Genomic DNA, 24,545 nt, shown 5'->3' on the forward strand with positions numbered 1-24,545 from the left:
AATCACGGTATTACTGACGACATCACACAATGCTAGGCCAATGTCAAATTATAACGGGTTAGATTATAAAGGTTATTATGTCACTAAAAATGCGAAAAAAATGTTCTAATTTATTTGTTTGGCGTGATTACAGCCAAATGCCTCATACGCAAGGATGTTATTGTACATCGGTTGCCGTGAAAGCTTGTAAAGTTGCGGAAAGCCGTGAAAGCATTCAGAAAAATGACGAACTGATAAGTTGTTCATTTTAAATAACCTTATAAATAAAGGATTTAGAAAACTGACATGGAGTGCAGAGGCATACATATCAAGAAACAAGGAATGCATGCATATACCATTGATTGATTTATTGATTGATTAAATGTTTTTGCTTATGGGATGGCGAAAGGGAAAATGTGCTTTGTGTTTCTGTTTCTTCGCAAGTTTTATTTTGCTAGCACAAGATGCGATATAAACAAGCTAGAGAAACACAACAGCGGAGAAGATGGTTTTCGGATATTGCAATAGAGAGAGATACTATATCTTAATTTTACTCATGCTTGCTCATTAATTAAGAAGCACACACACATGCCAGACAAGAAAATGGCTAGATGAATTTTTGTGCCATGTGAACTGATCCTACCATAGAGTCAACCATGATCGATGTCATTGCATATTTAGTGGCAATGCTACCATAATTTCGTGTGGCGCACATTCTAGAAGTGGCACGCACAATCTACACGTTAAGTAAACCATGTCGTACCTATGCTATATTTACTCGGCAAGGATCTGAGTAGCGTTGCAGAAGTCGTGGGCAGCTTTTTTCGTTGCGGGGTGCTCTTTTCGTCGCAACAATAGACTGGATTTTTTTACAAGTACTGCTCCAAGAGGGCATATATGTAAATGGCAAATAGAGGCCTTAGGAGAACACTTGACATTATATAAAGCAGGCAGCACAGCATCTCTAGGGCACCCAAGGGGCAGCGGGGGGATCAAAGTTGGAAGCAAGTAGGTCCATGAGTAGGGGCCTCGGCGAGCCCCAACCCATGGACCAGTCTGGATTGTGGTTTTGGTGTCCCCATTGCCGCTTCCGTGTTCTTGAGGCGTGTGGTGTCGCGGCAACTGCACTCCAATATAATAAGAAATAATGGTACGTTAATTGTTACAACTAGTAAATAAAAAACTATTAAAGAAATATCCAGCCACCACTAACTTGCTATGCTGAGTTCTGCCCCACCGCGGCCAGTTAATCCCCGCTATAATGCTCTGCTTCGGTTGTGATTCTGGTTGTTGAGAAGCCTTGTGCTTATGATCTGTATTTCAGCGCCCAATGTGTCACATGCAGCTTCGGTGCAATTACAATTAAGCTTGTAATTCCTCTTCATTTATTACTTGGGCAGAAATGTGCAGTCTTTTGTTAATTAGTTTGTATGCATGATCACCGTTTCTAAATAGAAACAAGCTGTTTAAGGTTTCCTTGTTTCGGCGGTGTCATTTTGCATAATAATATCCATGTGCATATATGTAATTGATCAGCTCCTACGTTAACGATGCGTGTGCTGCATTGCTGCGGCATGAAAAGCATGTTTTTTTTTTTCTGTAAGCCGCATTGGCCGCGCGCTCTTGGCCTTCGTGTATATATATATATATTATCCAGGCTAATAGACGCGGTCAGCTGCTTGACAATGCATGACAGAGCGATAAACCTAACGTGCATGCCCAGGCAGAGAAGTTACAACGCAAACGCTCACTTCCAAAACTCTTTTTGATTACTGCAGGGCCACGATTTTGTAGCGATGCCTTCCGCTCGATCATATGCCCCTCTTATCATCCACCGCTCATGGCCGGCTAGGCCGGTATTTGGTAGCGATGCCTTTAATGTAATAATGTCTTTACGCGCTTATCGTGCTTTTTCAGTGGACGGAGCGACGGTCCGCTCGCATTATCAACGGGATCAGCCGGCCGTGAGCGGTGGATGATAAGAATAGAGTAGAATAAGTCATAATGCCTTGATACAAAATCGCGGCCCTGATCGCTTTGATAACGCGGGCGGGGCGTCGCTCTGACCCCTGACAAAGCGCGAAAAGTGCAAAAAGGAATATCATCGGAGACGGAATCGCTACAAAATCGCGGCCCGCGCGCATGTGCATCTGTGTCTGTGTTGTGCGAGTTTGCGTGCGCTGAAAATTTTTTTATTGCGCTCAGAGAAATCTGATCATGCCACTCTACATGACGCGGTGGGCAAAATGAATGAACGCCAACAATCGTGTTCATTGACCACGTATACAAAACACACAAACGATCGATGTCGAATTCATAATTACTCTCATGAGTTGGGATGTCATTTTAAGAATGCTTAAGCCTGATGCAGTTCTCAACATTTCTTATCTGTACAACTGTACAACTTTGTACCTTCCACCCATGGAGGAAGGAAACAACTTGAAAAAAAAAAGGTTTTTTTATCTTCCTCCATGCTTCCACCCACTACTGTTGTACGGCATTGCTTTAGTAGTATTTTTCTTTTCTGTTTTGGTTTGGTTTGGGTGATGCAGTGGTGGCAGTCGAAGTCGCATGCCAATCCGCATCCATAGAATCCACGGCCATAGCCACAGCTGTCATCTAAGCGAGAACGACTGCGTTGCACTGTGTTAAGCTCGAGATGCTTGTATTCGTTGAATATGAAGTGGACATGACCACTGCGGTTGTCAGGCACACCGCAGTGCAAAACTTTAACCCAGAGAATGTCGTGGATTTCGATCCAATTGTCCTCTACGACGTGTGGTGGAACGGCGATGCGACAGAGTGCTGCACATGGCTGGTAAGTTCTACTCATTCGTTAATAAGCACACCTTAAATGTTTATACGACTAACATTTCGAACGATTTAATCTTCACCGGCATGTGCTTTGTCCCGCTCATTGTGCAGTAAGCAAATGTCCGGCGCAATCTCGTAGCGTGACTTTGGGGTTTAGGCCTGGCTGCTCGAGACGTATCTCGAGATCTCCTTTGATTAGAGTCTCGGGCAGTCTGCGATATGTCTGGAAGGGTCGGCGTTATGAAATGGGGAGGGGGTGCAGCACGCACTGCCGCGGACGCTCAAGGTAGACACTGCTTCGCAGGAGGAGCCATCGGCGCAAATGTGTGCTTTTGGCAGTTAGCAGCAGAATTTTGGTTTTGGACACATAATTTTGGGCGTAAATGTTAAGCGGCTCCATATTTAGTCTGATGGAATGACATATGCCACATGAGAACCTGTCTGCTGCATGAACGGGTATCTGTCGTGTAGTGGACGTGGGAGCCACGCTTGCAAATGCTTTGCATTCATGAAAGGATGAAACGAGAGTAATGCCAGGGGGAGACCAGAGGAACTGATATTCTGGCCTGATTTGTTATTATGACACTTGAATGTTTATCACCTAACATTGCTGCCTGTCGGCAGTGTCAGCTTTGTAATGCCTTGTTAAATGCAATGCAGAAACTGAAGAAATGGTGCTGCACACGTCGAAAAGGCTCAGAAATCTGTCCTTAGAAAAGGGCAAGAGCACCAAAGGTATGGCAACTGAAAGTTGACAAGATTTTAGATTTATATGTTGTTACTGATTTGTGTCATGTGGCTGTGCTTTATATAAAAAAAATGGCGCTACATGCTAGTATTTTTTACCCAAGCCCAAACCGCATGCGAGCGATTTTGTGCGCGACGGCGACGAGCGACGGAACAAGCCGTCGCGCAAACTGATCACTCGTTCTTGTCGCTTGATCGCTTGGTTCTGGTAATCTACAACTCGTCGCCGGAACGACTTTCTATGAGCGACTAGCCAATAGCGCGAAGCCAGAACAGGATGTACATCAGTCAAGTACAACCGATTGTCGCACGGAACAAGCGAATGACTCAATTTTGATACGCACAAAGATAAGAACCTAGTGCAAGACCTTAAGAAATATTTATGGTGCTCTTTACAGTAAAACATATCAAGTTAAACTAATAGAGCATGCGTCACACCAGTTACGGCGCGTATTTGCTGCCCTCATACCAGCAACACCGGGGAAACAGCGCTCAAAGTCATCGCTCGCGTGTGGTACGACTTGTAGGCGACGAGCGAATGCGACAGCCATCTCCGTCACGTCACTTGTCGCTGTTGCGTGCAAGATCGCGTGCATGCGGTTTATACTTAAGGCTTGTTGAAGGCCTTACAAGAGCATTGCATCTTTTTGCAAAGGAAGTGAGCTCTGCAGTGGACACAATGTAGTGCATATTTGTGCATGAAGACATTTGTGTGTGGCTTTCTATGACTTCAAATTGCACTTCCATGTCTGTGTTCATCTTATTGTGTAATTTTTACAGGAATTATAACTGCCATGGCCTCTATGGCACCTTTGTCACAGGAGCATGGTAAGAGTACATTTTTTGTACAGCACTGTTCAGTTTCAAGCACCAATTTTTTCTAGTTGTGCAGTACTTCACACTCACTGATATTCGTCCACGCTCAGCAGTGCTTACTCACCGCCACTACCTTACAAATGGACCTTTTTCCAGTAAGCGACCCCTCTAGCGGCCGTCACTTCAACTAAATTTGACGGGCAACACACACACGCTCCCACCGCTTCTCGCCTCTACGCAAAGCATGGTAGCGTTTGACCAAGCAGTCTCTTGCGACGGCTGTCCCTGCTTTTTTTTTCTTCTGTCGCTTGTGTTGCTGAAGCAGCTTCTCATTGTCCTGCTCTAGCGCGCATGTATTTGCTCACATGTAGCAATAACACATTTTACATTTACTGATGCAATGGCAGCATGCTGATGCGATGTGCAGGCCATTTGTAACCAAGATTTGAGAGATGCGCCGGCTTTTGTTCTTCAGCAGCTTGGTCAGTACTTTGACTCAACTGGCGAAGGCATGTGTGAGCGTGAAACGCGCCGTGGCAGGACTTTCTTCAGGATAAACTCGACCGTCGTTTTGAGTGGCTCGACTTGAAGGAGGCGGTCAACAGACGCATGCACGTGCGTACGAGCTTGCCCTCAAGAGCGGGCATGCAAGCAGCTCACCATGATGAACAAACAACATGCAAAACTTCTGCACACATACTGCGAGTGCACTGCAGGGCAAGTGTTGTTTTATATCGAGATATGTATCGTATATGGCATGGTACTGGGGACTAAGTGAACGCAACACAGTACGGGGGGGTAAGCAGAATGTAAGTGGACGCAACACGTTGTTTTGTCAGGTGCATAAAGCTTCATTTGCCTGCAAAAAGTAAGACTCGCGAGTTTTGCATAATGCGGCACCACGCGTGTGTCGCTTTGGCCTCGAACGATGCATTCTGATCGGCTGTGTGGCGAGATTCTTCTTTTCGTTTGGCCCCATGTAACCGTACAGCTATTTCCGCTTGCATGCGGTAGCACATTCTTAAGCCAATGGTAAAATCCGTGCGGTATACATACCCGTAGATTAAAACATCGCCGTGACTTCCGAGTCGGTCGTAAGGCGAGAAGTCCAATAATCACAGCGCCAGCATCATGCTGTTACCAGAACGCAGGCTTACCTCACTCAGCAAGAATTGCGTGATAACTCACTGATAACATGGGGTATTTTTTTTTAATTTGACCGTGCGCTCCACTTCAGTACAATGTTCACCATTCCACGCCGGTTTGTGCAATCGACGGTACAGAAAGTGCCTGCATGAGTTTTGTCGCAAACGCTGCGCCTATCACTCGAGCGTTAGTTCACAGAGTCTTTTCATTGACAAAAGTGCTTGCAGTCTTTCCCACAAACAGCTAAGTGTTTCCTTTAACCAATATTCTTGCCCAGAACACGAGAAAAATTATTGATCAGCAACTCAAGCTCAGGAAATTGCCGCGGATCATGCAAGGGTTCACGCACTCACTTCGCACACCTGCCCTGTGATAATGGCGGCGCGGCATGTAATGCAGCTGGGGCATGCCCATGTGCATAGCTGAATTGGAAAAAGGTCCATTCATTTGAGCCTATAGGCACTCATCATCATAGATTTGCAACCGTTTGCACTTTTTCACATTTGCTCTTATGATGTCACTGACGCCTACTCATGCTAACATTGATTCATGCCCGGTCATGTCAGAAATTTCACGAGATCGAAGCCGGTTGTATATTTCACTTTTTTTTCTTGACCAAATAGATATGGTGGGCACGCCATTCAAAAGCATGCAACTGAATTTTGTTTTTAACAGAACCTAACGGTTTACCAGAAAAAGCTACCAAAGACCAACTGGTGAAGGCTACATTTTCATGCGGAGTGCTTTTTCTCAAATTTGAAAGTATCTGTGAAGCAACATAAACGAAACATGGACACGTAACTATTATTACATAGTATATACAAACATAAAGGATATAAGTCGTATGGTTTCCCTTTTTAAGAGAAAAAATGCCTTCTAAAAATTTGAGAAATGCTACATTTTACAATATTGTACAACCGATTTCACCTTTCATTTTTCAGTGCATGAAATTTTGCCGAATTTGTGCCTGTGCGTGTAGAACTAGAAGGAAAATAGTATGCAATAACCATTTGATGGCAAATGAGTGACTACGGCTTAAGCGGTCAGGCATGGGGTTCAATGGGGGCTGGGTGGGGGAATCTTCGCGACTACATTTAAACTGCAATTACACATTAAGCGGGTACGTATTAATGAGGTTTGACTGTACCCGAGTTCCTTGAGTGTAGGCAGAAATAATTACCTATGTATTATTGCAGCGTCATTGTACAGGTCATGTTTGCAAGGTACCAGTGTGTGGTATGTCCCACACAATGTTCCTGACAGACATTTTTGGTTTATATACCCCGGCAATGTGTAATGGTTACATTATGCTCTTTCGATAGCATGGGACTCCTATATTGCTTTTGAAGTCTTAAATCCTTACCTTTTATGAGACCTGGCAATTCAAGGGAAAAGTTGTACATTTTCTTTTGTAGCTGACATGGACATATTCACTGGAGAGGCCATCGATGTTGTCATCGGATCCTCAAGAGATGACGGAAAGGTAACTTTAAAAGTCATAGAACTGTTTTTTAAGGATCGATGTTACATTTACGTTCTGAAAGGGCTCGTACATTTCAGAGTGGGGAAAGAAACTGAACTATGTCCCTTTTGTTTTTCCGTTATGGATGTAAGTAGCTGTGTATGATCCACGAACTAGATTTATGGCCGAGTACCATATTTATTCAAATCTAGGCCGGTCTCACTCCTAAGCCAGCACCTGAAGGTCTGAAGCCGGTGAAAAAAGTGTTTTTCTTGAATGTAAGCCGGACAAGTTAGGGCAACAGACATAAAACGCGAACAGCATTTATTAGTCACGACCCGTCCCAGCCCATGCAGTGTTGCTGTTGCTGCTAGCCTTGTTGCTTACCTTCTTATCGTTGTCAGCATAAAAGAGCAGACAATTTTTGGTGCCATTTAGTGCACTTTAGATGCTGCACTCCTTGAAAGCATGCAATCAAGCTTCATGGTGTGTCCCATGCTGCAGTGACCCAGCTCGCCACTTGTGTTAGTTATGTGCATTTAGTACAACCTGTTGCTGTTAGCTTATACGCTTTATCACTCGGCCAGATCGCGAAGTATTTCCGCAGGCAATCCATCCTCAAAATGCTTGTTGATACAGACGTCAAGTGGCTGAGGCTGGTCCATAGCGATGTCCATTCAAGCTTGGGAGAGCACAGCCTTCATGCTGTCAGTAAGGTGCCCACAGTACATATCAAGGACAAGGAGACAGTTCTTGGGTGACGTTGCCATGTGATCCTAATCCACTAGTCAAACGTGGCACTCGTCATTCGCCTGTTCGCATTTGCCTGTGTGGCAGCATTTCTGGGAAAGGCTTCTTAAGCCGGCAGTGGCTTCTTCTTATAAATTATGTATGCAGGCAGCTTATGTCAATCAGCTGTGCCATGCAGCATCATGATCGCATGTTGCTTTCCGCAAGTGGCCGAGCACATGACGCCCCTTTGGTGCTGTTGTCATTGGCTTGCTACACCACAGACATACCAAAATAAATGAAAAGGGGTCAGTTTACAGCACTCTACTGCAGCCACTTTTGATTGGCTGGAGTGGCCAAGTAGAAAATCTGACCCTGGTAATATGCTTGCTCTGGTATTTTTGTCTCACTTAAATGTTTTAGTTGTGTTTATTGTTGCTTAACACTATTGCCACAATTTCCTGTGTAGAACAGTGTCCCATGAAAGCACAACTATGCTTGCTCTCAATGCATACAAATGTACGAGAAGTGTTTGCAGATCATCTGCATTTGCTGGTGGTAGTAAAATTAAGAGTGTGCAGAAATGACAGCAGTGGGATAGTGGGCATGAAGAAACAGTTCTGTGCCAGACTAGCTTGATGGCTCCTCTAACTAAGCCGCCATAAAGCGATCTCGGTGCTTGTGGAGATGGCCATTTTCGCTGCGTCTTCCAAGCCCATAAAAAAATTGCTGCCACACAGATGAAATAACTATATAAAATGAAATTGTACTTCTACTATAAGTTAGATGGTGCACTGCGCTCGTAGTGACGCAGGTCTCCAAAACAGCGCGAGAAAACATAATTGGTGGACTAATCCTTTAATATGGTAATGTCACTTGTGTGATGAAATCTAGGGTTTGACGAAAACTTGTCTGGCGAGGAAAGAACATGGCTGAATAAACGTACACTCGCCAACTGAAGAACACAAAAACAACAGATTGACGTTTTGGCACCCACTACGGGTGCCTTGTTCACAATGAACGAATGCATGGTGATCTTTATTATATATGCGTTGGAAGACGTAAGGCCCTTGCGTACAACTCAGGGAGGGGGCCCCGTATCCGGTTTATTGTGTTAGTCGTAGATTGTAGTATGCAAAATGATTCAAGAAGCTATCGGGATAATTTCTTCTCTCTTTTGATGATGAAAGCCGAATGCCAGTTAATACTGTGACCAGTCTTCTCTTGATGCTCTGCTAGGGCGCTGGAAACCGTGTGTCCTTTGGCTACATCATTGCGGTGCTGCTGTAGCCTTCTTTTAAAGTTTCCCGTCTCGCCTACGTAGCACGCCTGGTAGTCCTGGCATGGAATTTTGTAGATGATGCCGGGATATTTTTCTTTTTCGAGGCAGACTTTGACTCGGACGAGTTGTTGTTTTAGCTTGCTTGAAGGGACATGGCAGATTTGTACATCATAATCTTTGAAAATTCTTGACATTGACTCGTTCACGCTTCGTGCATAGGGGAGAGCCGCCCGTTTCCTTGTTCTCATCGGCCTGATGGGGGTTCAGCAGCACGCTTTTCTTCAGTCTTTATAAACTGGCTAGGGTAGCCATTGCTGACCAAATCCTGCGTTACTCTCTTCAACTCAGCTCTGCGTGCGTCAGTAGTCGAGCACGATCGGAATGCACGGGTGAACAGTGTAGAGGCAACAGATCGTTTGTGTCCAACGGGATGGGCCAAATAGACCTCAGACTCTGCCCAGGCGGCGCTGCGGAAAAACCCGCCACCAGCGCCCCCATCGCAGCCTTGGCGCAAACTGAGTAGTGCAAAGAGAGCTGTCCGCAAGCGAAACTCCATAGGCCACAATGGACCCCCCTCTTTCGGTTGTGTTGAGGCATGGTTTTCCAAAAATCAAGGACCTGGAAAGCTTCTTCCGCCCATCCACGCTTCGGAAAGGGAGGAAGCTCAGCAGAGCGAAGTACGTGTACAACCTAAAAGAAGTTTCAGGTGTTATTTCGGCGCACTGCAACGCGCAAGTACAGCGAGCATCGTACGACATCGAGTTCGAGGTAAGCACTCCGACGTCCGTTCTCTAGCGCCTAAATATGTTAAATTTGGGTACGTACATAATGTCAAGGAGATGAAGTACATATATGATCAATTCAGTTAGCTATGTAGCTTACGGTCACTGGTACAAAGCTCGCTTTATCAGGGGCGAATGGCCCTGGTGACCTTCGCCTTTTCAGTTGCGTTATCGCTTCAGCTGTCGCTTCCTGTGCGCTCGAGCGTGTTATCGCGCATCTTCGAATGTTCTCTTCACGGTTGTCTTCCGCTTGTATTTACTGCAAATGGAGATACGTGCGTGTCCGCTTTCGCGGGGTACAACCGAAGGCAAAACAAACCTAAAGGTGGTCGCGAACAATATTTTGGAATTTATTCGTTTGAACACGCGTTCGCATTTGCTAGTTAAAACCGGAACGTTGAGCCTTTAGAACGTACGTGCGCGATGCTGCGTGGATTAGGATGTTTATCGTGCGTGTCTTGACTCTGACTCTAGCTGCTCACTCCGTGTTACACGGCGCGCGCCACGGTAAGAGACTGCTGAGCGTCGTGGTACGTGGGAACGTGACTCTAGCTCGAGACAGCCGTAAGTGAACTAAAGCTAGGAGACCTCGTGAAGCGGGGGTCTTGAAAAAGAACGTCGTATCTCCGAACAGGCGGAGTGCGCATCGTGCAATAAACAAACCACATTTACTCCGGACAGTCTGAGCTCCTCTTATCAGCGACATGTACAGGAGCCGGAGAAAGCGACTCGCGAATATCACTCAAAGAATGAATAATTAACCTGTAGCTGTTGACCACAGCACAATGTGTGCACTTTTGGGCATAAATTGATCGATGCTTTAAAGGGGCCCTGCAACACTTTTTGAACACAGCCTGAAAACGCTGCCGATCAGTCGTGGAGGCTCCTGTGAACATACAGCCAAATATTATTGTACTGCATGCACCAGGCAATTTGCAATTTGGTTTCAAAATACAGCTGGAAAGCGACCGCTCTTCTTTCAAAAAAAAAGAATTCTGATGCCCACTGCTGGACTACGTAGGAGCCCACAGAACTACCATCGACTGATTCGCAGATGCAGTTACTGCGGATGCCGCATGTAGCTCATCTGGCGTCATGTAACACACACACACACTGTCTCAATGCTTGCAAGCGATATGCTTGCAAGTGATATGCTTGTACACTAGATATACTATTATGTGCCTGCATGCAATCAAATGTGCCTTGAACATTACATTCCTTTACTAATCTGTGAACACTGCATTTCAGCTTACCACTGACCGTTGCATTACAACTGCAAGGTGCACCTGCAAGGCTGGGTGCCATGGTACATGTAAGCACGCTGCAGCTGTAGCTGTGTGTATAAATGAACAGCAGCTGCCTTCATGCACAGAGCAGCCACAGACATGGGGCCATCCATCAAGGCCAAACATTGATGCCAAGGAGTCCATTGAGGAACTATTTGGCAGTAAGTTCGATCTGTAACTTATATTCGAGAAGACACTTTTTTCTTAATTCATTAAGTAGTCCCTATACCTACTTTGCAAGTGGATTTATGTTTAACCTTTTTGAAACAGGTGACAAAGAGGTGTTCTTAGGTGGAGCAAGGCCAGCCAGAGTACCTCCTTCATATGCATGGGAACACTTTTCTGCAATTGAATCGCCACACACCCAGATGCAAGTGCTTGCTGCTCTCAATAGAGTTGATAAAGAGGTGAGGTGTGTGCTTGACACCTTACTCAACGAGGTGTGCAAGGCAGCAGAACTGTCATGCCTACAAGAAGTGTGCACTTGGGACAAAAGTATGCCTGTTTATAGTGTAATGACATCTCAGCTTAAGGCGCCAACCATAATCAACCTTGCACGTCGCCGACAAGTGGACCATATGTCAGTCGCTGAGAGGGACTTCTTCTTTTCTAATGTCATGTGCACCGAGAAAGATGCTGAAGAAATTGCTATCAGCACGGTGAAACAGGCCGGATGTGCAAGGTATGACTCCTCATGTTCTTAAATTTTAGCAAAAAATAGTTTTGGGTATGTTTTGTTAATCAGCAATTGTGGCACACATCAGCATGCACTAAAACATTCTAGAATTTAAAGGGCTGTGCTTTTATGTAGGTGGCACAAGGAGCGAAGAATACGTTTGTCAAGCTCTATTGCCCATAGAGTTGTGGCTCGCAGGCTGCCACTTGAGACCCTTCGGCAACAGCTGCTCCGCAGAAAGCCATTCAGTGGAAAGGCAGTATTGCACGGTAACACAAACAATCAGCATGTTCACTATTGTTTGTTCAGAGAGTTTTTCTTAACATTATTATTGCCCCTGAATTCCTTTCATACTTTAGGGATAAACACAGAGGCTGAGGCAAGGAAAGATTTTGAGCAGAAAGCTCATCAGTAAGTTGTTGAGGTGAGTTATGCATGTGGAGGCTTCCTCGTGACAGTAGCTGTTAAAATATTTGACAAATATATTCTAGCAAAACAGAAATTGAGAAATATATTTTTCTGTATCTTCAAATGTTTTATATAACAGGAGTACTGAACGAGAATTGGGCTGCATAAATCAAGTGAGCTTTACGTGTAGTTATGTTTATGAAGAACCGCGTTTCAAATGACATAGGTTATAGTGAATGACTTATTGTTGTGTTAGTATGTGGGACAGTTATTCAGTATGGGTTGCATCAGCAGACATGAGTTCTTGATGACATGTTGACATCAGTGGTTGTGTTAATTTTCACCAGACAGGACTCGGCTTCACCAGTAACTGTTTGCTTGCACATAGGTACTTTGGGAGATGGCGTGACATCACAGTATCTACTCCTTTCTTTCTGATCTTGTTGTTCTTCTCTAAAGTTCAGTGGTGCAGCGGGGTAGAGCACAATGGTTCAAGTCAACTTTTCTAGCTTACATGCTGATAAATCCTATGCAATCATTTTGGTGCCTCTGGAAAACTGTCCAAGTAAAAATGCTGTACGTACATTTTAACATGCTCAAAACCAGGGTATATTTTTTTTTCTGAAATGCCATAACCTTAAGACTCAGCAATGGTTCTCCTAGGTGTTTTTGTCACATTGTGTTATAAACAAGGACATATTTACCATCAAGGTATCATTACGGAAAGTAGCCTCTCATTTTCAGGGCTCAGTACTAATAGTAGGTGCAATACTTGTGTAGTTGCAGTGAAATGTCAGGATTAAGTGAGTGTGTGCCTTGCAAGAATATATGCTACAATGTTCCTTAATTTTTTACAACGTTATTTTCTAATTGCGACTCATTGAAAACAAAGTAGCAGTAGCTGTGCTACCACTGTGCATGAATATCTTTGCACTGATTTGTGCTTATTGCCTTTGCACTGAGAATGAAATGCCAGTATGCGTGGAATGTTGTGTTACCATGTGAGATCTAAATGCAGGTTGGACTAATAGTTAACTTGAGGCAGCCATGGCTGTGTGCCAGCCCTGATGGACTGCTCAAGGATGGTGATGAGACTGTGCTCGTTGAGATAAAGTGCCCCTTCTCAAGAAAAGACAATGTGCTGATTGATGTTGACAATGAAATCAGCTTCGTTACCTATATATTTTTTGAAGGTGGCAAGTTTAAGCTGAAGAGGCGTCACCAGTATTATACGCAAGTCCAAGTTGCAATGTATGTGACGAATACGAGCAGATGCTTCTTTTTGTGTACTCATCTGTACAGAGCATTGTTATTGTTGTACAGCGAGATGAAGCATTTCTTCCACAGTCTGTACCTGTTCTTGAACATTTTTATTTCAGCTTTTACATTAAGTAACTTCTTCATGCATAAAGATTGTTTATTATACCAGTGTAGCTGCAGATAAGCCTTGTAAAAAATGCAGCAAGACAGAACTGGAAGGTAGTTTTGCTTAGCTCTATGTTTATTTAGGTATCTACAAATATTTGCTGAAATTTTGAGGATAAAGTGATTATTTCTTGCTTCACAGTTATACTTTGATCTAAAGGTGTGATTTATTATTAAATGCTTTATCAGGAATGACAGGTGGTAGTGCTAGATTCTGTTTCTTTTTATTTATTGTTTCTTCAACATATGTCCCTACTAAAATATTTTCATATTATACGAGGCACCATTAATACTCAGAAGGACTGTGTAGAGCACCTAATTGTTTTGTATAGTAAGTTGCAGTGATAAAATTGAAGATGCCACATATAAGGTGTTGACGAATTTTAACCAAAAAGCTAGTGTAGCCACCAGTCTGACTCATTACATTGTCTTAGCTGTGCGTTTAATTATATAAAACTTGTGATTTGTTAATGTTTCTTGATGTGTCTGTGTTTATTTCTTGTTCTTTTGAGTTGTCACTCTATTACTGCAAATTGCAATGACACGATTGTTGTCTGTATTTTTGTGGGGTGTACACATTGCGCAGCATGGATGGTTTGTAATTCATCTACAGTGTTTTTGTCTGCCATCTTATCTTGTATATATTGCCATAAAGTGTAGTAAGAATGCTCACAATAAAAACAGTTTTACTGCTGTGCTTGTGCTGTTACCAGGTGCTTGATATTAATTGCTGGACTGTTGCTGTTGCTTGTCAAATTTTATCCATGGATATGTAAATAAATTTGTTGTACTTGTAACTCAGCTGTAGTTCTCTATATTCACATAAACATACCAGTTCACAGAATCGCTTTTTAGTCTGGTGCATATATGGTATCAGGCAGTGGGAATACGACAACAAAACAAAAACGAAACGCATCTATGTGCCTTCGCCAAGTTCACCTTGCCTGCCACAATGGATTTGTATCAACTACCTCGATGAAATTGCATAGTACATGTGTTAAGGCAGTTTGTACAATGCACACATATATGGTGCTATTCTATACTGTGGATGTATCACGTCTGCTTATGCCTACTGTGCACTACTGTGGGACTCATTTTCAGTGACACTTGTTTACTACAAATAAAATGTTTATTAAGACAAGTGCACTCAATCAACATTGCTGCAAAATACAGTGGTCTAAAATGACAAAAGGCAACAAGTATATTAATAAATGATTCAACATACATGCAGCATCGATTACAATTTAATACTCACATTATTACAGCAGTGAACTTAAATAATAACAGTACAGGTAGTATTCCCATTATTACATCAGTGAACTTAATTAATAAGAGTACAGGCACTACGAAATGGGATGATATTGTTTATCCTCCCAGCAATGCTACTGCAGTTTGTACCAACTTCATAAACAATAGAGGATACAAAAAATGGGAATGGAAGAGCAGCATGTAAACAAGCTTCAGATCCACTGTATCTGTTTGCAAGGTTTGGCAGGGACTAAAGCAATATAACCAAAAGTGTGAACAGGAAAATATTACTACTGTGTTCATGGCCATTGTAGAGGCTTCTAATTGTGCACTATTCGTTATGACAAAATCATGTGTGGTTGAAGGTTTGCTAAAACGCAGCACATGTGAAAGATGTGATCCATTCCAGCAATCAGGGAAATTGGTATTCGGTGATTAAGATATTATAATGCTTAATCCTCTTAATTCACATGTATCACATGTATGCGGACAGAAGCAACAGAGTAAGTCTGTTCCATTTCTTCGGTTGTGAAGGGAATATTGCTTCCTGCTGAAAAAGGTGGCATTATGAGGACTATTCCTCTTTCAGCAAGGGAAGTTCTGATGCCTGGAAAGCCCCTGTCAGCCAAAATTGTCTCTTCAGCCTCAATAATGTTCAAAAAATTAGAATTTAATGTAATGTGAGTGTCTGAACATCTGCCACCATATGGTTTGGACTTGAAGACCACCATTCCATTTGAGATGATAGCAACAAGAAATTTTAATGTGTAGGTTCCTTTGTATGGAGAGTAGAGCATGTGTTGCTGTCTTACTTCGGATGGGGTCTCAGTTTTCATTTCTGTGCAATCAATGATGAGTGTACACTGCGGATAATTTATTTTAAAACAAGATGGCTGCGACAACATGATGTCAGTTATTGGGGGCTTATAGATCCAGTCCTTTGTTATTTCAGCCAGTGTGTGCAGCACAGCGTAGAAGGTACGGGATGCAGTTTTCTCGTGCACTCCAAAAAGAATAGCAACTGCAGAGAATGATATTCCCAGCTTCATTTTCATTAAAAACATGAGCAACTTGTTTTCTACTGTAACATCGCTACTCCTCTCCCTAACAGATGGTAACAAACTGAGTAACAATGCAAACACATTGCTGTCAACACCACAAAGACTTCTTAGTGCATCTGGGCTGCCCATGATGCTGTGGAAGCCAGCAAAAAAGCATGTTCTGGTGCTGGGGCCAACTGCAACAGTCCGTACAATATGCTGCTGATTGACGGCAGTTTCACTTGCACATTCTGCAGGAACAACCTCAAGTCTTTGAGGGGAAAGCACAGAATCAGCAATACCTCCTTCAATGACAAGGGGAACTTCTGTTTCGATGCTGTGAATCTGCAAGCAAGGACCCATAAAGAACAAAATTGGAGTTACATGCATTTGAAATCACAAGAATTGATATGAAGTTAACCTTAATTCTGGCAAACTTACATTTAGCATTTCAGCTTCAGCATGCTCTTGGGCTGCACAAGAGCTTGGTACAGTGCCGCTTGTGCACTCGGCAGAAGTTGAGATATCTGTACTTTGCCCAGTTGTAGCTGCAGCATCTGCCTGGTGTCTTTTCTGCCATCTGAAAATCAAGATGCTCAGGCATGTATGTGATGCATGTAGATGGAGAACAAGAGTCAGCATGATTTTTGAAGTAAAATACATTTACCTCACACAAACACAATATTGTTCAGCAAACTAGAACACACCTGGCTTTTCTTCCCCTTTGTTCAACAGGTTTGTTTATAGGCATATCCGCATAAAAATCTAAGTATTTCAAAGTGGTTCATAATATTGAAAATTTCCTGAACACCACACTTAAGTATCTCCTATATTTTTTAACCGTTTCAGGGTCAATGACATGTACATCCTGCCTGAAAAGTTTTCGGAACACGAGATGCGAGTAAAATTAAATTTCATCACAGCCTAGGCACAGGTCCTTCAACTGAAAGGCAGAGTTGACACTTCTCCGTACTATCATCACATTCCTGACATACATTTCACGCTCTGTGGTAAAGTAGCGAGAAATTATAACTTATGCTCATTTTCCGTGTTCCGAAATATTCTGAGGGCGGCTGTACGTCCTTCGCGAACACCTTCAAAACAGTCAACGGCGTACATACAAACATGTAACATTTGTACATTTGAAAAGCGCGCCTCTTTCGATTATTGCTTTCACTTGGAATTTGTTGCCACTCGACCGGAACACGTGCAATTTTCCGTCTTCATCTTTTTCTTTCTTTGTTTTTCTTTCTTTCTTTCTTTCTTTCTTTTTTTTTTTTTAATGGCAACCGCGCGTCGGCTGGCGCTCGCGCATCCGGGAGGGCGCGCGCGCGCGGCGGCGGCAAGTTTCGGTTTGCTCCTGCGGCGGCTCCCGCTTGTTGCACGCGCTAAACTGATGGCTATCTGGTTTCAAATCTTTCAAAGGGAGACTGCTTGTTACCCGATCGTTTATCGCTCACCGCGGCGCGAGAACACCTGTTCCCGGGAAGGCATGTATTACACAAACGATGCTGCCGTTTCTGCGTTTCCTTTTTGGAGACCACAAAAGCTCTATCGCACCTTGTTGGCAATAAGACGAGGGCTTCTCACTTGTTTCGGTTTCCGGACGTGCACACAACTATTTTTCAGTGCGCTTATCTTTTTATTCATAAATAAACGTTGTGTATTTTACAACACAAACGATGTTTTCGTCACTTAACGGTCACTCTAAAAAAATGCGACCATTAATTTTTTTTTTCGAAATAGGTTCTTTCGAAGCTTTTAAATCAGCAAATAAAATATCGACCCTGGGGGGTCGCATTTGGCAAAAAAATTCGACCTTCAAAGGGTTAAGCATTTTATTGCAATGTTTAATGTTGCAATTATTTACAGAGTATAAATTCTTCCATAGAATTTTAGGGCAGCAAACAGAAAACGTTTTCCAAGGCAGCAAACAGCGTGCGAACATAACGAAAGTAAGCTTCCTACAGTGCCTGCACGCCGCATCTTTCTGTCTCGCGGGAGCTACAGCACAGCTCAGTACCCTTGGATTTTTAGCAGACGCTTAAAACAACACACGCGTACAATTAAATGTGAATAAACGCGACATTTCTTTCTGCACACGTGCGTTGCTTCGCAATTACTCATCCAGTGCTCCTACAGCAACTTTATTGCTCACATTAAAAAAAAAAAAAGCGCAGTCGAGAGGGCTCAGTGCATTGCGAAATGTGCTTGTTGTATCAGAAAAGTCGAAACTAGAAATGAGCTCGCGATACTACAATGCCTTAGAACACGATTTTGAATTCATAAAGGAACCAAAATGTTTGGTTAAACTGACCTGCCAAATCTCTCCGTTCCACTTGCTGAGTCAAGCGGAGGCGGACGTCTGTACACAGATGGAAATATCGATGGCACATACGCAGGATGGTTCGCAACGTTGCTTTTTCTGTTGCCAACGAAGTGGCGGCTACAGATTCTTGAGTTTTCGCTTGGTTGCCATAGTCCTCCGTCGGGGCTACGCAACACAATTACAGCAGAACATTATCACACTTTCTCATGTGAGCGGCTATGTTGCGGAGAATGCAAGTAATTAATTCGCTTACCCAACACGTTGAACGGCCCGTATCCAGCGCTCTCGCCTCTCTCCTTCATACGACCGCGATGGAAATCGGTAAAACTGAACGTTGTTATCCAGTCCTTCACGTTCATGGCAATTTACAACGCAACAGTAGCGTCGATTGCGGCGTTTCTTCGTAGCGCGCGGAGCTGTCGCGGTTGCAGACGTGCTCGCCATCGTTCTGACGAGTGAGCCAGCAAGCGCTTTGTGGCAGTTCGGCGGCGCGTCTGACTAGCGGAGAAATTCCTAGCTCTCTTTTTGAGTGTTAAATGCGCAAAACGTTCGCAATATAAACCAAAATTAAGTTAAATCGTTGTTTCGCACTCGCTAGCTGCACAGGCAACTTAGCAAGGGAGTCGGACTTTGCACTACTCAATTACTACCTCTTCGCGCCGGCAGGTGGCGCTACGCGTCTCGCAAAACTCCAGAGTCTGACGTCTATAAAAGTGCAGATATTTCCCTGTGTGCGTAGGCTTCTGATAAATGCTTGTTGAAAGGCCGGATGCAGTACGCATGACTTCAACGTCAAGTAAAGCCAGGCGACCATTAACTTCTTTTTCAACGGTGAATTCTATTGTGCTTTGGAAAGCCCTCGAAGGTAAAGCCCTCACGACATTCCAGCCCGCTCCAAAATTGTTCCTGCGGTATGTCGACGATTGTTTTTCCATTATCTGCCGCAAAGACGTCGTACCTTTTCTGCAGCACTTGAACTCTTTCCAAAGCACAATAGAATTCACCGTTGAAGAAGAAGTTAATGGTCGCCTGGCTTTCCTTGACGTTGAATTCATGCGTACTGCATCCGGCCTTTCAACAAGCGTTTATCGGAAGCCTATGCACACAGGGAAATATCTGCACTTTGATTCGGCCCATCCCGTTAGACACAAACGATCTGTTGCCTCTACACTGTTCACCCGTGCATTCCGATTGTGCTCGACTACTGATGCACGCAGAGCTGAGTTGAAGAGAGTGGCGCAGGATTTGGTCAGTAATGGCTACCATGGCCAGTTTATAAAGACTGAAGAAAAGCGTGTCATCAGGCCGATGAGAACAAGGAAACGGGCGGCTCTCCCCTATGCATGAGGCATGAGCGAGTCAATGTCAAGAATTTTCAAAGATTATGATGGACAAATCTGCCACGTCCCTTCAAGCAAGCTAAAACAACAACTCGTCCTAGTCAAAGACTGCCTCGAAAAAGAAAAATATCCCGGCATCGTCTATAAAATTCCTTGCAAGGACTGCCAGGCAGGCGTGCTACGTGTGTTTTTCAGTTGGCGAGTGTACGTTTATGCAGCCATGTCACGTGTGTGAAGGTTTTTTTTTTTCTGTATGTGTACATTAATGTTGATGGCATAATTATGTAATCATGCAGTCCTTGGAACGCAATGCTTGTGCACATTTCTATATTGCATCTAGTGACCGCACAGATCAACTTGAAAATAAAGAGTGGTCCTACAGACAACACATGTATTTGAAATTCGGCTACCCAATGTCAAGGTAGATGTTAGTGAGTTCATCGAGCTATAGATAGCAGTGAATATTCTTGCAGATCATTGTCAATTTAACAAATTCAGCGATTGCTATTTATGCTTGGGAGATTTTTATGTGGGATTGTCTAAAAAATTTTTTTAAATTTTACTGTATAATTTCGTTCTGCTCATGCAGGTGAGCCCACTACAACTAATAAATGGCCAGAATGCCAGAAAACAGTAGAGTTGAGAAAATGCATAGTGTATATCGTCCAGTATAAAACCTGTTAGCTACAAGCTATGTATGTGTTATTATATATTGCAGGTGTATGCTGGATGCGGGCAATGAATATAAAAGGCTGCTTGGGGGACATTGTTGCGGTCTACGTCTGACTATGTTCTGCCGTATGGCGTCCACAACGTATTGGATGCCAGATGAGCTTAAGAACAGAAGCGTGACCGAGACTTTGTCCAACAAGTCGCGATCCAAGGGAAGGACTGAGGCCAGACCAGCCGTGACACCACAAAAGTTGTCATCCTTGAAAAGTATATGAACATACTGTTCTAATGAACTGGTCTACTCATGTATAGATGGCACATGCAAATAGCCACAGTAAAAGCGAAGCTAGTGCTAAAGCACTGTGTTGCGATCATCTGCTACTGAAATATTTCATGTTAAAACTGTAGAAAGAATTTGAGGCATGTGAGTTAACATGAAAAAAGTAATCTGCAGTTTGGTTATTGAAAATGCAGCTTTGCAAAAATATTTCATTGAACCGTGGGCATATTGTTGGGAACTTGCACTGTGCATGCTGGAAATTATTGTTTAGATGCTTTCATTAATTTTGTACTCGTGATTGCTTTTCTTGCGCAGGCCTCCTCCGGATCTTCATGGGCAACCGTGTCATGCCGGAAGACGAGAAAAAAAAAAAGATTGAAAGAAGTGCGCAGGCAATTGGTGCAGAAACTCGCTGACGCGCAAAGAAGTTAGTGCTACTGGTACTGATTGCTACGGGGCTTGTCCCAAAAGTTTGTGCACTGAGCCAGCAAAAACGCGGCAGAGAATGTAGTGACATGAACTGCTCAAACTTCTGGGACAGACTTTGTATATTTATCTTACCAGCTTAGCACTTCTACCTTTCTTTGTGGAGTTAGTGCTTACCGTATTTACTAAAAAATAGGTCTAACATGAGTATAGGTCGACCACTATATATTGAATTAGTTGAGAAATTTAGAAAATTTTAGTTTGAATTAGGTCAGCCAATATCTTTCTTTAGCAGTAGTAGTGTAAACTTAAATTATTTCTCTTAAGGGTCTGGGGTGGTGGGTGGGTGCCTCAGTTTAGAGCTCCATTGGTCTCTGCAGCTTGCTGGGCTTGATCAAGAAGAGCTCTCTGGCTCTCTAGATTTTCGCTAGCAAGCCAAACGTCCCGCTGCCTGTTGCTTGGAATTTGCGCCGTTAGGGGGTGAATTTAGAATTTGGAAGTTGTTGCTTACATATCCACATTACAGGACGAGACTTGGCCCACCAAGGGAAGTGGCAGGGTGTATGCATCTTGTGAAGTATTTGGATGTATGGATATGCGTGGAGGACCACACAAATAGCGAAGGAACGAAAAAGATTAGGTCTATCTTAAAGAGACGGGAAGAGTGTGGATCAGAGAGCAAATGGCGATAGCCGATATTCTTGTTAACATTAACAGGGGAAATGGAACTGGGCAGGCCATGTAATGCGTAGGATGGATAACCGGTGGATCATTGGTTACAAAATGGATACCAAGAAAGGGAAGCGCAGTCGAGGATGGCAGAAAACTAGGTGGGGGGATGAAGTTAGGAAATTTGCAGGCGCAAGTCGGAATCTGCTAGCGCACGACAGGGGTAATGGAGATCGCAGGGAGAGGCCTTCGTCCTGCAGTGGACATAAGTATAGGTTGATGATGATGTGTGTTTGTAAGAAGAGCCAGTACCTGGCCTGTTTCCCTGTACGGTCTGGGTGTAGGTGGCTGTATTTTTGTCTCTTTGGTCTCCGAGGATGTCGTGCTGGTGGATCAGGGGTATTCCAGTAAAACACGTTGTGGGGCTAGTTGGTGCATAGCTTTCAAAAGATGAAGCGCCAACAGTGACAGCACATTAGGAAGGAACAAAGACAGGACAGGCGCTACTTGCAACTGTTTATTGTGGTCAAAGGTGGTTGAATATATAGCCATGGGGAGAGGGGGGGACGAAAAAGGCGGAACACTGATTGTATGAATGCGCACGCGTGAGAACACTGAAGATGTGCATGAAGGAAATGGCGGATCTAAAACTTATCTAAAAACACACTTTCATTTGTGTATATATTCAGAGACGGGGAGCTGACACATGTTTCCCCTCTCTTCCTAATCTGGTTGGCCTCCAACAATTCACGTGCCACAGAGTCTTTACTTTTAAACAAGATTGTAGTATCTTGAAGCCTTGCTTCACATGCTTGTTTATTTTCATTGCCGCAGGCCTTGCAATGAAGAGGCAAGTTTGAGCCATAACCATATTTCAATGAAAGCTTATGCTCCCGCAGGCGATCATTAATACATCGGCCAGTTTGGCCGACGTACTCTTTCCCACACTTCAGCGGTATACGGTATACAACTCCTTCCTCACTCTTCACAAAAGGATTCGTATGTTTAATGGAACACCCTGCTTTCTTAGAGTTATCAGAACCAATCAGGCGGCACAAAGTAGCAAGTTTTCGGGGTGCGGAAAAAACCACAGGAATTTTGTATTTGACAGCGACGTGTTTAAGATTGTGCGCCACTTTGTGAGAATACGGAATCACCATTGGTTTGGCTTTCTTTTCGAATGTTTGACCTTCTTCAGTGCTTCTTTTTCTTTCTTTTTTCACCATTTTTCAATAACGCCTCCCAAACTGCACTTACAACCGAACAAGGGAAGCCAGCCTTCCTCAATTTCAAAATCTGTTCGTCAAAGCTTCCTTGTGCCTTATGACAGCACGATTATTTAAGGGCGGATTCGAGCCACATAGTGGCAATCGCACGTTTAACAGTCTTGGAGTGTGTAGACTCATACGGCACCAATTCCTTGTGGGCACGGGGTCGATACATCCAGCAGGAACCTTCGTCAGTAAGGGTTATGTCAAGATATAAAAACTGCAAGCTGTTATCCTTGGCTAGTTCAAAAGTAAAATCTAAGCCTTTGCCGTGCTGTTTAAGCCTTTGCCGTGCTGTTTAGATTTTACTTTTGAACTAGCCAAGGATAACAGCTTGCAGTTTTTAGATCTTGACATAACCCTTACTGACGAAGGTTCCTGCTGGATGTATCGACCCCGTGCCCACAAGGAATTGGTGCCGTATGAGTCTACACACTCCAAGACTGTTAAACGTGCGATTGCCACTATGTGGCTCGAATCCGCCCTTAAATAATCGTGCTGTCATAAGGCACAAGGAAGCTTTGACGAACAGATTTTGAAATTGAGGAAGGCTGGCTTCCCTTGTTCGGTTTTAAGCGCAGTTTCGGAGGTGTTATTGAAAAAGGTGAAAAAAGAAAAATAAGCACTGAAGAAGGTCAAACATTCGAAAAGAAAGCCAAACCAGTGGTGATTCCGTATTCTCACAAAGTGGCGCACAATCTTAAACACGTCGCCGTGAAATACAAAATTCCTGTGGTTTTTTCCGCACCCCGAAAACTTGCTACTTTGTGCCGCCTGATTGGTTCTGATAACTCTAAGAAAGCAGGGTGTTCCATTAAACATACGAATCCTTTTGTGAAGTGTGAGGAAGGAGTTGTATACTGTATACCACCGAAGTGTGGGAAAGAGTACGTCAGCCAAACTGGCCGATGTATTAATGATCGCCTGCGGGAGCATAAGCTTTCATTGAAATATGGTTATGGCTCAAACCTGCCTCTTCATTGCAAGGCCTGCGGCAATGAAAATAAACAAGCATGTGAAGCAAGGCTTCAAGATACTACAATCTTGTTTAAAAGTAAAGACTCTGTGGCACGTGAATTGTTGGAGGCCAACCAGATTAGGAAGAGAGGGGAAACATGTGTCAGCTCCCCGTCTCTGAATATATACACAAATGAAAGTGTGTTTTTAGATAAGTTTTAGATTCGCCATTTCCTTCATGCATATCTTCAGTGTTCTCACGCGTGCGCATTCATACAATCAGTGTTCCGCCTTTTTCGTCCCCCCTCTCCCCATGGCTATATATTCAACCACCTTTGACCACAATAAACAGTTGCAAGTAGCGCCTGTCCTGTCTTTGTTCCTTCCTAATGTGCTGTCACTGTTGGCGCTTCATCTTTTGAAAGTGGATCAGGGGTTCCTCGTAGGGATCCTCGAGCAGTTTGGTCGGCCTTCTCATTTCCCTTGTGCCCAGAGTGTGCCGGGAACTACATTATTGCATGGTGCCATTCTAGGGTGGTGCCTAGCATGCTGTGGATTTTGTGTGGAATGGTGCCCGTTATATATGAATGGACCACTGCCTGGGAGTACGTCAGGACCAATGGAGATTGTTCTGCCTCTGCATCTTGAAAGGCCAGTGCTATGGCTGCTGCCTCCTCCGTGCAAGCCAAAGGGGTCCGAATGGAGCCAGTTATCACTGTGGACTATTGTGAATTTGTTGCCACTCTATGCACGTTTGTGTAGTA

At 43.7% G+C, this 24,545-nt stretch overlaps 1 protein-coding gene and 1 long non-coding RNA gene across 4 annotated transcripts; one reads left to right on the plus strand and one right to left on the minus strand.

Annotated features, from left to right (window-relative positions):
* Positions 1 to 1,277: 1,277 nt before the first annotated feature.
* LOC125944903 (uncharacterized) lies at positions 1,278 to 21,167 on the plus strand. 3 transcript variants are annotated; one of them, XM_049666320.1, is made up of 5 exons: positions 1,278 to 2,797; positions 3,454 to 3,528; positions 4,321 to 4,368; positions 6,918 to 6,985; positions 20,777 to 21,167. In XM_049666320.1, exons 1-5 carry the CDS (start codon positions 2,791 to 2,793, stop codon positions 20,891 to 20,893), a joined length of 315 nt encoding a protein of 104 aa, XP_049522277.1. In that variant the 5' UTR covers positions 1,278 to 2,790; the 3' UTR covers positions 20,894 to 21,167. The 3 variants fall into 3 exon arrangements, 2 of the variants coding, with proteins under 2 accessions (XP_049522277.1, XP_049522276.1); XR_007466593.1 differs by lacking the exon at positions 20,777 to 21,167 and adding an exon at positions 20,228 to 20,240 and having other exon boundaries at positions 1,291 to 2,797; XM_049666319.1 differs by lacking the exon at positions 20,777 to 21,167 and having other exon boundaries at positions 1,284 to 2,797; positions 6,918 to 7,307.
* Positions 15,950 to 18,609, minus strand: LOC119448489 (uncharacterized). The gene is made up of 4 exons (XR_005191136.2): positions 18,423 to 18,609; positions 18,158 to 18,334; positions 16,282 to 16,420; positions 15,950 to 16,185 (listed from the first exon to the last, which is right to left on the minus strand). It is a non-coding gene; the product is annotated as an uncharacterized LOC119448489 (long non-coding RNA).
* Positions 21,168 to 24,545: the final 3,378 nt, after the last annotated feature.

Source organism: Dermacentor silvarum, chromosome 4 (genome assembly GCF_013339745.2).
Source record: "Dermacentor silvarum isolate Dsil-2018 chromosome 4, BIME_Dsil_1.4, whole genome shotgun sequence".
In the NCBI taxonomy this organism is placed as follows: Eukaryota; Metazoa; Arthropoda; class Arachnida; order Ixodida; family Ixodidae; genus Dermacentor; species Dermacentor silvarum.